Here is a 14,696-nt window from a genome sequence, read left to right on the forward strand (position 1 = left end):
GGTAATTTTGTATATTATTATATTGTAATTCATGGGTTCTGTATTTCTCTAAATATTTTATGAGATTATCGTGCGAATCCTCTGAATCCTGTTTCCTAAAACAGATCACAGCATTGTCAGGCCCTTGTTTATGCAGTCAAATTATTGTTACTGATTAATCTATCTCAATTTCACTGTTTGTCATTTCCATATTCCATAAAATGCTTCAATGTCATTTTAGCAGCTGCTGAACGTTGTACTTTTGCCGTTTCCCTGTCAGTTGCAGGTATTCCACAGGACTTTACAGTGACTGCCTTAATATCCGTGGTCACTGTTGTGATAGTATTGAGTCTTAAAGCTACACTTGTCTTACCTTAACTGGGATTGTTGCTGAGAACATGTGTGAAAGCAACTGGTGCAGTAGCATTTGTATAATGTCAGACCTCAGTGATCCAGCATTTGGAATTTTCCTGGTTTATTTTTATGTAGCACTCAACGTGTAAAGCTCTGTAAATATATCAGTAAACATGTCTAACACCAGAGAATCTTTCAGAAGCACTGGTGTAGTGATGTACTTCAGTGCACCAAGAGGCTGAATCTATGGTATAATAGAAGATATTCTGTGTAATTTAGCAGACTTCAACATATGTGCCTGTTCCTGTGCTGCTAAAAGGTGGCAGCTGAGGAGAAGGAAAGTGGGAGGTGTGAGTATGGGAGAGAACAACGTTGAGAGGTCTGATGCATCACAGCTCTTGTGCCAGCACTCTGTGGCAGCCTCTCCAGCTGGATAAGCCCTCTAAGATGCAAGAGGCTCTTGGATTCTGTCACAAGTGTGGAAGTGTTTTGGGTAGGAAGCTGTAGAGTCCTGGAGACATTAGATCAGGGCAAGGGTATAGAAAGCTGAAAAAAAGTAAGGCACTGTATTGCATGGAAGGGGAAGGAAGCATAAATTAAAATTGTATTGGAATGCTTACACTGTAATATAACCATTTGCAGGAGAAATAAGATTTGTGTAAGAATCTCTACTGGAGCTGTCTCTAGAGGGAATATAGGTGCTGTCATACTGTTCATGAGGTTTTCCAGGTAGACTGATGTCCAAATTGTCTCTCACCTTTTTCAACCACTGGCTGAAATCAGCACCTAGAGCGCCCTCATACTTTATCCTGTCCATGCTCAGTAGCAAATAATCTTTCTTGCAAATAATCAAACTTAGTTTGAGCAGGAATTAATTGCTTCTGTGCCTTCAGAAAATCTTGGATGTAGTGTATTTTGTGTATTTAGGCTTTTCAGTTGCCAATAATTCTGAGAATGCATTTTTCTTACTAAAAATAATTTTTAAAGTTCGGCCTTTTCCTTTTGCAGGGGCAACACCCATTCAAACCCATTCAAACTATTCTGGTAAAACGTTTTTATTTTTTTTAAAGCATATATTGCAAAACTCTTAAGGGATAATCTAAAAATTTCACTAAGTGGGGCCACAAAATGAAAAGATCACAGAATCCTAAAATGGTTTGGGTTGGAAAGGATCTTAAAGACCATCTAGATCCAAGCCCTCTGCCATGAGCAGGGACACCTTCCACTAAACCAGATTGTTCAAAGCCCCATCATAAGACTTCAGGCTCTATTCAAATGCTATTTAATTTTTTTTTTTGCAAAATATCAGTAGTTTTTATTTTAGTGGTGGAGTCTGGCAGTCCTTGGCTGGATACTTTGTACCATGGAAGTGAAATGCATTCTATCCAATTTCATTCTATCCATTAGTAAATTTATTTGTCGTGCAACATATATGGTGGGCACATTATATAGAGTACTTAGTTCGGTTTTTCACCCTGCCCCAAATCTTCTCAAGCTATCTCAAAATCAAGATAAATAATACTGGTGCCCTTTCAGTGTCTGTAAGTTTAATATTAGAATGTAACTAAGGGCAGGCTTAGAAATACAGGTAGGGATGTAGCAGCTTGAGTTGTGATTCAAGTGTGCACATCCAGTCTCTAGCTCAAATGTTGTTTGCAGTGGGATCAGATCAAGTTTGAGCCAGCTGATTCAGTAATGATGAGTCCCAAGTTCTTTTCCAAAACATTTTACCAACTCAGAAATTCAAGCTTTAACTTCAGCAGGCTGATAATTCCTCTTCTTCTACTGAACAAAGTGATTTTTTTCTGAAAGTTTTTTCAAACTTTCAGAATTGTGGAAAGATACAAATACTACCAAGACAGAAGTAAAATATTCTTCTTTGAACTTTCCAGTATATCCCTTCAGTTAATTTTGACAGCTTGCCTATAAAAATATATGCTGTATTTCTTCTGGAACATGCTGTTCACAACTGGGTGAAGCCTGGGAGAAGTAAGGATTCAATCGAGCTGCTGCTTGCATAAGGGGCAAAAAAATCTCAGAGCGTGGAGATTTTATTTTGTTCTTTAAAATATTTGGATTATTAAGAATTTTTAAATTATTACTTTTAATCTTAGCTAAAGCTGCTCTTTTCTCCCTCATATCAGACTATATTAGAAGGATTTTGGGAAACTGCTTGTATTCCTTCTCTGTGGCACATAGTGGTGTTTGCTCTTATATTCTAGTTGGATGCAAGTAGATTTTCTCTAGGACCACATGTTCATTGTCCTAAACTTTAATGTAAGCTCTGACTTGATGAAGAAAAATTCTATGAAAACATTTCTGTATTGCTAAAATTTATACTCATAACTGTTTGAGTTACTGTTTTGCATTTTCCAACCTCTTCCCTCCTGTTTACCTTTGTTTTCTTGTATTCAGCTGCAAAGTCTTTTCATTGTACAGAGAGATTTCTTCATTGCAATATGACCAGCCACCCAGAAAATACTCAGTCTTTTTCCACGTGAAAAAGGGGGGAGATCAGAGTACATGTACTCACATCTCACAGATGGCAGCCAGGAGCTTTACCCAGCAGTGCTCAGACTCACTCACAGTTGTTCATTCTGACAAGGTGTGCTCACTCTCACATCCTACATCTGACAGTAGGTCCCTACAGGTTTTATTGTCTGTGACACTTGGGTGTGGCTCTGTGCTAGCTCTGTGCCCTGCTCAGAGTATCATGAAGCACCTTGGTGCTCATCCTTGTGGCTCCTCACAGGTGTGTTACTGGCATTCACTCACCATCAGACCGCTCCTTCCAGGTCCCAGCCAACTTTCATGGACTCAATTTTCTTTTAGGCACCTTTCAAAGTAATTCAGGACTCAGAAAGAACATAATATTTATTCTTTCATTCTTAAATTAAAAATGTATGGAAGCTGTAAATAAAGTAGAATCATTTGCAGATATTTCCCATTCCCATACTACAAAATATCCTCCTTGTCCTCAGTACAGCTGAAACTCTGACTTTCTGAGCTGGGATAAACAGCTTGCATCTTCTGACATATTCTTTCCCTCAGTCTGTCAGCTTTTTCACTGATGTACAGCTCTTACAACTCATCTCTTCAGACTTCTTTCTGTGAGGCTGATCTTTGGTCTGTGTTGTTTAATCTCCCTTTTCTCAGGTGCAAAACAAAACCTCTGATGCCATCTGAGAATTCCTTTCACAAGTACAAAATTGGCTCTTCTGTTCAAAGAGATTATTCTTATCTACGTACTTCCTTTTTGACCACGTTCTATAATGATCTGTTTATATGTAGAGTTCTTTAATTATCCATCTGTTGGTGCTGGCAGCAGAACAAAATAGAACAGGGGAACAGGCTGACACAATGTAATGCAGACATCTTACCAGCTGATTTTTACATCTTGCGGAAATGTTGGTCCTTACAGTCACAGTGGGATTACATATTGCCCTTTATTTGTATGTGATGCAGTCATGGTCCATACGTTTCAGGATTTGAATGTCCAAGACTAGATCCATATCTCTAGATATTTGATCTATATTCTATATGGTTATTGTTCTTCCATTTCTGCACTTGGCTGTTGTCCTGTGGAAGATGTTAATCTTGATCAATCAGTTCCTCCTGTTCTCTCTTAGGCAGCCCATGCCGATTTATGCCAGCTCCCCAGACAAATCTGGACCCCATCAGGAAGATCCAACTGCAAAAAAAACCCTCTCAGTTCCTTTAGCACCAGGTTTCATGCAAAGGCACAGATTTAAGCATCAAAATAGCTTTTCTCAGAACTCTTCAAGTAATTTCCTCATTACAGTGCTGTATTTTTATAACTTTGCCATCTAAGTCTACATCATTATGCAGGTTTTAGTACAATTCTGTGCTTTTCCTGTTCCTGTTCTCTCCACCTTTGTAAGAGGAGAAGATGAAGCTGAAGCCAAATGCCTAAGGTGGCTCCTGGCCAGATTTGGTGGCCGTAAAAATGCGCTCAAAGCAAGCATTTACAGCTTTGCACTTACATCTCAGCCTGCGGCAGCTACTGATCCTAAAGGGCTTCATCCAAACTCCTGCATCATTCTTTTATTCTAATGCATATTTTTTCCTCTTTTTGCACCATTTACCCATCAACTCTCATCTAAATGTACAATGCTTTTATCTTGTCTCCAGCAGAGCCTTGATTCCAGTTAGGAACTGGGGCTTGGGTTTTGCCTGCCTTCTTAAAAATGCACCTCAGTTCTCCTGTTCTGGGCTGGCTTTTCTCTGTTTTTCAGTTAGTGTATTACTGAATGTGACTCTTGCAACGACTTCATACTTTTGAATGAACTCATCAGGAATGGCTTAAATCAATAATTGCTGTAAGTCTAAGTGCAAAGTGGAAGCTGAGAGTACATTAACAAAAAGCTTTCATTCTTGCACAAAGTTTTAATTAGCCGTCCTGTTGATCTTTCCAGTTCAGTGCCTCACAAAGGACCCAAAGCTTTCCTTTATGAACCCGTGTTTCCGTTAATTTTATTTCTCTTTTTTTGGCACAAGAATTCAGCCAAAAACTTCACTGCTACTGCCACTGGAATCATATATACCAGTTATATACCAGTGTTATAGAAATAAGTAGTTTGAAGGGTAAGAAGTCAAAGGAGGAAGCATACCTGAGAAAATGCTTTGATTTTGACCTTTGTTCAAAGTTGCTTTCTCCCACATCTTTGTTTGCAGCTCTGCTAGGGCATTGATATTATTGCAGAAGCGCAGTTCTATGGCAACAGTACTCATCTTTCTACCTGACTTTAAAGCAATGCTTGCAGAAAAATAGAGGATTTAAATGTATAGGTACATATGAAAAAAACCCCTAACAGCCCCAGACCCTGGAAGTTTTCTCACAGATCACTGTACTAGAACTGACCATCTTTTCTCTTTCAGTACTGCTGGCTGTAAGATAGGCCAAGTTGGGGTTCTAAAGAAGGAACAATTGCCCTTTTTTTGAAGAAGTAAAAAACCAAACCAAAACCCACAAGCTAAAAAGCGAAGTGGATTGAAAGTTGTTTAGAAGAGCAAGTATTACTGAGTCCCACTTGGATGGGTCGTGGCTGTTTCTGGTATTTCAAGATGATTGTTGGCACGGCTTTTCCTTCGGCACTTCTGGATGACTTTAAGTACTTCATCCTTGCACGGTTTATGAAGACAAAGTATAACTACCAAACTAGCACAGCTCTCACAGAACAACACTATTTCTGCAATGTTCATCACAAGCTCGTTCTTTGTAGTTCCAATGCTCCTCTGTAGTTTGAGTGTTGTCCTGAAGAGAATCATGACGTTATAGAACAGGCGGCAAATAAATATTGTCACGTTAGTCACGTACACAGCGGGGTAAGCGCGGATGTGCTGCTGCAAGGCTGGAGCTCCAGCTGGTGCTTCTTTAGCCCACAGAACAGTAAAACAGAGGATCTGGAGTAATGATGGGATTCCAAACCCAAAGGTGAATTTAACCATCTCGTATTCAGGCCATGCAAATAATGGATCTAACTGGCAGTGTGCTTCCAGCTTATCATTATCAGCACCAACCAGCACTGCCTCTGTCAGGGACAAACAGAAGGTGCATGTCAGTACAAGCCCAGCACACAAGATGGGTCTTTGGGTGGCATTGCAGAGAGCAGGCTGTGCTGAAAGTCTCTCCAGTAATAGTGTGAGAAGTGTCAAAACTAAAACGTACTGAGAATTGAAATAAACAAAGTTGAAAAAAAATGACAGTACGCTACAGGCAAGATGGGTTGTTGTTAAATAGTCGGGTCTAGTGATGACAGTAAAGGATAAAAAAATCATTATGATATTACTGATGGTGAAGTGTAGAAGAAGTAAGTCCAAGCTTGCTCTTTTGTTCTGCAAATGATTCTTTATGAAAATGATCAAAATACATATGCCAGCTATTAATCCTGTGGGTACAAAAAAGGCAATGTAACAGTGCATAAGTCTGGATATGATGTTTTGAGAAGCTATGATGGCTTCGATTTCTTCTTGGGAAGTGAAAGGCTGGCTCTTGCTTGGGTAGCTGATCCACGTCATGTTGTGAGAAGTCATCCTTCTTTCCACACTTATTTCCTGTTCAACGGTGTTTATTTCCCGTTCAACGGTGTTTGAAACTGAACTGGAAAAGGAAGGTGAAACAAGTTTTAAAGTACAGTGTTAATGCCTGTTTCTGCATTGAATATATTATGTGCAGTCAGGCATATGAACCATTTGTTCAGAAGAAATGCAGTAATTTCTTGGTGGATTTTACACTCCTGTATTATTACCCAAGTTAGCTTGAAATTATTTTTAGCCAGAGAAATCTGCCCTTTTAGTTTTGATGTGGTTTCTGCTCTTACCACTCCCCCCTTTTCCTCACTTGACGCAGCTCAGCTTTGTGGACAGCCAGGATCCAGCACACTCATGTTGCCAGTGGAATATTTGGAATATTGGCTGTTCCCTGGGTGAGGAAGGAGTTGGCTCTGTTTAGGTGGAGCTGCTGTTCCTCCCTGTCTCACCAAAAAAGGCTAAGGCGGTTTGCAGGGCAATCCAGTGTGTGGGCAGCCACAAAAAGCTCCACTGTCCTGTCACAAGGGTGGGAATTTTGTATCATTTGAACCCAGCTGCAGTCTCACACCACATACTGAGGAAAATGCAAAGATAATCACAATATGAGGCACGAGCCACATTCCTTTCTTTGTTTTAGTTTTGCTTCCTTTCTGTTCTGAAAAAAAGCCTTTCATAACTGCAGTCTGCACTGAGGAGCCCGTATAAAATTAATGAGAGTGTTTAAGAACTGTTATGAACAAACTGCTTTTATACTGAAACATCTTCATACTTAATAACACTGTCATTTCTTAGATGTAGCTGTTGCATAAAATGGCAAAAAATAATGCTTTTCTGCATGCTCAACTTTGAGAAAACAATTACTGGTGCATTATAAACCTGTTGATAAAGTTTTAGCAAGGACCATTTATTACAGCTGCATTATAAATTCCTGGAAGTAGGGAATTTTGAGAGTAATAGGGATAGGCTGTTAGCTGTAATGACTCTGTGATATGTTGATACAATGATTTTGTTACTGTATAAATGCTTGGAGGCTCCCTTTTTTTTAGACCGAAAAGCTTTTATGAGAAAGTAATATGTACTCGTGAAAAACTGTAATGGATATGGATATATACATTTTCCAGACCACCTAAAAGCATAATTAGCTCAATTTCTAACAGGAAATTTCTGTGCACCTTGTTCTGGTTGATGCAGAAAATAACACCCTTTTTTTAGTTGCAGATAATAAATACATTTAAACATGAAATAATGAACCCACTATTCCTAATTAATTTGGAACATCTGATTAAAGATGTTCCTCAGCATTGGAAAAAGTTAAACAAATAGGCATTTTTACAGTGTAGAGTTTTTTCTGGGGAAAAAAAATCCAATTTTGTGTTAGACTTTGTGTTTTTACTTTGTTCTGTTTTACCTAAAGCTGGACTGAGCAAGCAGGCAAAGACAGGACCATGGAGTTCTCCTTACAGAAGGTTCTGTAAGTCACAGTGGCAAGAAGCTACATATTTAGTTGTACATAAGGGGATTCTAGTGATGTTAACTCTTAGAATGAAAGTAGTGTTAAATTGGTAAAAATTCATAGAGATGCATTAATGTTTTTAAGCAGTGCTCATTATAGATAAGTCAGTGTCTTAATACTGTTTGACAGTTAATTTATGGTTGTTACCTCTGACACTTCTACACATTTCTGATATTTCTAATCTCTCCTCAAAATTGGAATTCTAATACTGGTTTTAATTAGAAAAGTTGACTTATCAAAGTGGCTTTGATTAAATGTGTATATAATCTTATATAATTATAATTTCATTTATAGAAAAGCACGGAGTTATGTTTTGATTCAGTAGTGTTCTTTGTCCTTTTTTAAAGCCAGAGTTTCTTCCTTTGTAGAAAAGGTTATTTTCTGGGAGAATTTCCACTACAAGAAGGACTGATGCACCCAGGGAAGATGTTTTGTCTTACAGGTAGTCTTGCAAGAGGGAAAGGTTGACTATTCCAGCTTCTGAGCTGGGGTGCACCATGTAGGAAAGAACTGATGGGGAAAACGGGCAGAAGTCTCTGAAGCAAGTTAAGAGTCAATAAAATTTTGAAGCTTAAAAATAGCTTATTAAATATGAGCAATTCTTGTGTGTGAAACTTTAATTTCTGCAATTAATTTCTTCTGAAATACTTGAGAGGAGTCTCAAGAATGAAGGAAATGGTAAATCAAATTTTGATCTTTTGTTAGGAGGGAGATTTGAAGCTTAATCTGGTGAAGGATTGTGACCACTTGAGCATCTGAGAAAGTCTGTTATCATCCCACACTGCAGATTCAAGGTTAGGAAATATTTACATTTAGAGCTGTTCCACCAGAGCTGACAGTGTTACCTGCCAATTCTATCAGGCCTTTTGCAGGGCTGAGTGGAAGAATTCAGTCCTGGTACTGTGAACATCTCCATTATCTTCGCAACAACTTTTATGGCCCAACTACCTGTGCTCACTGTCCTTGCAGAGAATCTCAGAATAATTTAGCAACGTTCAACTTTTCTGGTAACATTGCAAAGGAAACAAAGGACAAAGTAGTTTGGGGTAACACAGGAAATCATATGGCCTTATATCAAATTACAGGAAAAAGAAAGATGCCAAAACTTGAATAAATTTGCTCAGGACCTGGCCTTGGTACTGATACTGGGCTTAATTACCACCATAGCAATGTATTTTAAATTTTATTTAAATATTCTAAGACAAAGTAAGGCTTAATGCAGCATATTCCAGTAACTACAGCTTGTTATGCAAGCAAGTGCATCATCTTGGTTTCTCTTCCTGTGGCCACCTGCCTGTGGTTTGTCACTGATAACCCAGCACAGTGTCAAGCAGAGGCTAAGGATGTGCTTGCTCTCTTTTAGTGTCAAGACAGATGTCTGAAACAGTTGTAACAGTTTCAGTTGTAACCATACACATGAACATTATTGTTAAATAATTAACATTGATGCTTCCTCTCCATCTAAATATTATTATCCTCACCTAAGTGTATGACTTTTAAATTACCTCATCTGAGGAAGGATTTAAACTAAAGAAAAGCAATCTCTTCAACCTAGAATTAACATGTTCACTTTGGGGGAATAACAGTGCAAATATATATTTATAATTATAATCAATGTAAGTATTAGAATTCTGAGCTAAGGAAAAAAATTTTTAGGTGTGCTGTTTTAAAGGGAATCACCTTAGGATTCCCACACAAAATTCTACCAAAAGAGCAAGCTGTTTGCAGCTTTGCTGTGGCTAGTCAGTGTGAGTACAATTCTTGTTTGAATTCAATAAAGTGTTTATTACAGAAGAAATATCTCCTAGCAGTTTGTAGCCAATTCTAAAATATTTTTAGTTTGGCAAATAAGATTAAAGTCAATGCTGTAGTTATTAACTTTCCCCTTTAAATTATTCCTAGAAGCTTAAAAGAATCACAGTGATAATGTCAGGGACTCTTTTAATATTTGGTTCTGGTGTCTCACTATTAAAAAGAGCAAAGTTTGGAGCTCAGATTGTGGCAGGAAAGGCTCATGTGCAGGGGGTACAGTCAGACATGCCCAGTTCTTCCTACAAGCTAAAACACACGTGCATTCTCTCTAAAAGGGTCACCCCTACCTGTGTATTTCTGACTGACAATCTAATTTTTTTTTTTTAATATATTGTCTCTTCATAATGATTTCAGTGAAATTTGAGGATACACAGCACTTTCCGAGGTGCATTGTTCACCACCTCAAGAAGTGGCTGCATTAGGGTTTTCAGGCTGGGTTTATAAATTGGGCCCTTCCAGAACAGCTTGACTCCCTTGCAGCCCCAGCAGATGATGGATTGGGAATGGTCCCCGATGGCACAACCTCTCTGTATGTTTGTTTACATTGCACTGAGTAGCTCTGGAGGTACCTGTGACTGTAAGCTGCTCATCTGTCATGTAAAGCAGCTCTTAGAAATTCTCCTTCCACTTTTAAAACATTCCCAAAGCATCAAGTTCATGCTTAGAGTAACAGTGGGAGGAAGGAACTCACAGCTTCTGCTGTAGTAGTATTAATGTTTGCAAATTTTTACAGACTTCTGGTAGAACTAATTTAATTTAAAATAAAAATATATGTTCCATGGTAGCAGCAAAGGGTGGCTTATTTCTCATATGTTTTATTTCAGAATATTCATACAGCTGGCCACATCTTTTGTTTCAAAATACTTAGCATTTCCATCATAAAAAATATAGGGAATTTATTATGTAATTTCCCTCTCCTGTGAGAAGATCTGGTATTCCCTCAGTTTTTGCCTGGATGTACTGCAGGGACATTCTTTTTTTTTTTTTTTTCCTTGCAAAATGCACGTAATGTTTATGCTGTGGTGTGGTGTGGGTGGAGGGGGTGACGACAGCAGACAAGTCCTCTACTCTTTTAGTGGAATCTGTCAGCTTATAGTGCAAACACCTCACGACCTGAATTTTTTCTTTTTTTTCTCTTACAACATACTATGACATAAACTGACTTTTTTATTTCCATTTAGTTATGGTAACTATGGCAGAAGCAGGGTCTATTTCTGTTTGTTTTATGATTAGTTACTGAGGGAAATTTGCAATATGTTACTTGGTTTATCTTTGTGTTGTCATACTCCAGTATTTTGTCCCTTTATCCCAGGTCCCTCTTACTTTAATTTGCCATCAGTCACGTCAAAAATCCTTCCTTAACTTCATGTGGTCTCTCTTTTTTCTTAGATTTTTTTCCCCCTCTTTCTATCCCTGTTTCCTCCCTGAAATTCAGCTGTTAAAGCAAATATGTTTTATTTTCACTTTCTGAAGCACAGTGAATTCATTCCTCTTCAATTCTAACACAGTGAGCACAGTGTTCAAAAAGCAGTTTAAAAATAGCAAGTTTTGAAAGGACTTTCAGTGCTGAGGGGTACCTAGTCCCTAAGATTCCATTGGGTTTGGATTCCCCATCCCTGCTTTAATGTTAATGCAAAAGGGGAGCTCGGTTTCAAGGAGACTTGTGTTTATTTAAAGTCTAGAAGGAAGAGCTCCTAAACCAGGGGAATTTCTCCTTGGCAGCCAGAACTCTTTCTCTGTAGAAGCTTTGGTAGAGCAATCTTTCTGCATTCTGTCACCAGCCTTTAGAAGGAAAATACTCTTTCATCCAGTCATAAAGCAATACACATGACACTGCTTGTGAAACTCTGCTCTTGGTGGGGATGTCCTGCACCAACTTGAGCTAACATGTGATCTGGTGGGGAGATGTCCTTTCTGTTCACACTATGTCTGCCAAGTTAAAAGATGGGGGGCAGCTTGCAGTATATGTGACTAAAATGTGAAAGACTGTATTCATCTTTCTCGTAAGAGCTCAATTCCTACTCTTGGGCAAGTATTTGAAGTTGTAAAGACTTAAGAAATCCTACCCTTAACTTGTGGAAAAGTAGCAGTTCCTGAGAAACCGAAAGCTTTTGGTTTTACTTTTCTAGAATATAAAGGAACTAACAATAACTTAAACATAATCCCCTGAACACTGATGTGTTTCCTGTCCTGTAGTGGGGTTAAGATTATCTGACAATGTCCATCCTTTAAAAGACTGATTTTAGGAAATGGTTGGAGTCGTTTGTCCACACCAATGAAAGTATTTCATCATCCACCTCCCATTGGTTCCACGGGAGTGAAGTACTTACTGGAAAACAGTCTTCACATTTCCTCTACTTAATGCCCAGCTTTATCAAAAATTTCAGCTTCAATATACATTTCTGCTTTCGGAGGACTTTTACCAGATACAGTATTTTACTTTGTGTAGTTCAAATGTTGCTAAAAAAGGAAAAACTAAAACCTTTTAATTATAACCTTAGCTTTACTTTTTGAGCCTCTTGACTAAAACATTGCATATTCAAAGTAATATAAAGCACTTACCTTTTCAAGGAATTGTTCCACAGAAACAACAGGCTGAGCCTTTCACTGAGAAATGTCAGATGAAATACAATTATTGTTTGGAGCTTATAGCCTTTTCTATTTTGGTAGAGAGCAGAGTGTGTATATTACAATAACTTCTTCAGCTGCTGTATATCACGATGAAAAACCCAGGCGCTTGCTGGCTAAAAAACATGCAGTTCTGTAAGGGAAACAGGAACTTAGCTGAAGTCATTCAAACCATACACGTTGCATGTTTAGCAAACCTATGGTTTCATCATCATGTGACTTGAAAGTTCAGATTCTCCTCTGCAATGAGATATTTTAGAACAGAAAAGTAGTGTTTGTCCCTGCCATTTCTAAGTATGTGAGGCCATCCAGTGGATTTTGCTTTTCCTGTTCATGAAGTAATCCTACGCTCACTGGCCAGCCTTTGCAATTGCATTTTTTCCCAGTGTGCTGTTTGAAGTGCTAGAGGTCTAGAAAAGGAAAAGCCTGTGGAATAAATACCACACCACGCCCTTTGCTTAGGACTACAAAAGCTCGACACAAAGCAGGACATGTGAAACCGTTAAGATCCCTGCTTTAAAATAGGTGTATTTCTATTTTTCCAAGGGTCCTGGCTCTTGGAATACTCTTGTTACTGTATACATGCAATAAATTATTTTTCCAGATGTTCTGCAATGACCATGAGGTGTTAAAAGACAGTACTTTGAGTATGAAGGATGTTTTGGGTCTGGCTCAGCATCAGCCAGTGACTATGCTGAATAGTGTTCTTAAAACCTCAGATATAAATAAGCAAGAAAGGGTTGGCTCATGATTTTTTTTTAGTGCAATCTGTCTGTCTAGGATGTAGCAGCAGCATCATGTTTTCTTTTCCCACCTCATGGGGAAGGGCATTTCTGTTGTAATCTTTCAGTAACCTGCAGTGGCTTTTGTGGGTTGAGAGAATAGTTTGTGACCAGTGTGTCAGCACTGTTTTCGTGGCTTCCCACTTGTTGCAGTTTAACAAGGCTCACTGTAAAACACACGGGAAGTGCCAAAACACTTCGCAGAAGGGACATGAGATGAATGTGTGAGAGTCTAAATTTCAAAATCAGAGTTGTGGATTACCTGGAGAAGATATTTTAGCACTTGGTCTACATTTTCATCTGAAGGTTAGCACTGCTGCTCCAAATACTTCCTTGAGATTAGAGAAGACTGGATGGAGGGTCTTGGGTTGCAGCAGTAGCTGAGAAACATTTCGGTTTTCAGGTTGAAGATTCACATTTTTTGTGAAGTAACTGTCCTCCAGAGAAGTTCTTCAGTAGTTCAGGCGCTCTGTGAAATGTAATTTCCAATGAGCTTTATTCAGAATACTGTAATTCACACAAAACCTTTGTTTTTGATCATCATATATAGCAGTTTGTTGGACTGGGTTGGTTGTTTATTGTTTCCCTTTTATTTACAGTAGTTCCTCCAAACCGTTACAGAAAACCTTGGGCAAAGTGGCAGTGTGGTGCAGGTGTTTTGTATGTAGCATTTCCCTGTGAGCTGTACCCTAATCCAGGCTCATTCTGTTGACATTAAATTCTAATAGTTAAGAATGGTAAAGAAAAACTATACATTGTCATTACATGCAAATCAGGTGATTATTTTATTTTTCTGTTGGTTTTTCAGTAAAGATGCAAATCTCAAGTGTCACCTTATTCTTTCTAGGACTGAGGGCTGTGCAGAGAGCATACCAAACTATGAAGGCATGGTGAAGTAATTGGTTTTGAAATTACAGAAAAATTTCAGGAAGGTTTTGGTCATCAACTTAACTTTTTAGCTTCCAGAATGGATCACTTGTGCACTTGAGGCAATGCTGAACAGCTGCAACATGGTTTTGTTGCTGTACTTTCCACTGAAGTGCTTTGAATGGGAGTGTTATTGATAACCCTGGGCCCTGCTGGGGATGGGGGGGGGGGAAACTAAAATTATTTATTGGCTGAGGGCCAGGAGCAAACTGCTGGGGGTTTATATCTTTTGGAATTTGCCTTGGGTGGGTGTACACAAGAATATCTGGCTGCGCCCTTGGTGTTTATTAGTAAGAGAGAGGCAGATCGATGACTGCACCAATGTAAGGAATATTCAAGCCACCCTGTACAGAGGTTTCAGTGCCTCTGAGTTAATGAGCAGTCGGTGAGCAGGAGTAACTCCCGTGCAGATAGATAAGCCCTGACACAGCAGGACTGAGGCCACATTTCCTGTTATTCAGTAACCTCAGCTCTGACAGTGCATGGGCTGGGTAAGCAGAGCTCCAAGGGATCTTATCCACTATTGAGGAAATTGTATAAATAGAACTGGAAAAGTAAAAAGGGAGAAGCTATTTTTTACACCTCCCATCATTAAAAAGAAAAAATAATTGAAGAGAAAGTGCCCATCTTTAAAAAACATTCACCTTTAC

The 14,696-nt window shown here is 38.7% G+C and overlaps 2 protein-coding genes across 3 annotated transcripts in view; one reads left to right on the forward strand and one right to left on the reverse strand.

Moving 5' to 3' along the window:
- The window catches only part of CHLSN (cholesin), a 121,016-nt gene that overhangs the window by 19,716 nt on the left and 86,604 nt on the right, over positions 1-14,696 (forward strand). The window lies entirely within an intron of this gene.
- LOC148221891 (uncharacterized) lies at positions 3,190-12,409 on the reverse strand. The gene is made up of 2 exons (XM_088174342.1): positions 12,272-12,409; positions 3,190-6,454 (listed from the first exon to the last, which is right to left on the reverse strand). Exon 2 carries the CDS (start codon positions 6,385-6,387, stop codon positions 5,371-5,373), a length of 1,017 nt encoding a protein of 338 aa, XP_088030468.1. The 5' UTR covers positions 6,388-6,454; positions 12,272-12,409; the 3' UTR covers positions 3,190-5,370.

Source organism: Sturnus vulgaris, chromosome 16, assembly GCF_052056855.1.
Source record: "Sturnus vulgaris isolate bStuVul1 chromosome 16, bStuVul1.hap1, whole genome shotgun sequence".
Lineage (NCBI taxonomy): Eukaryota > Metazoa > Chordata > Aves > Passeriformes > Sturnidae > Sturnus > Sturnus vulgaris.

Excerpts from the sequence above, each read along its gene's own strand:
- LOC148221891 (XM_088174342.1), bottom strand. The coding sequence starts at position 6,387 with ATGACTTCTCACAACATGACGTGGATCAGCTACCCAAGCAAGAGCCAG.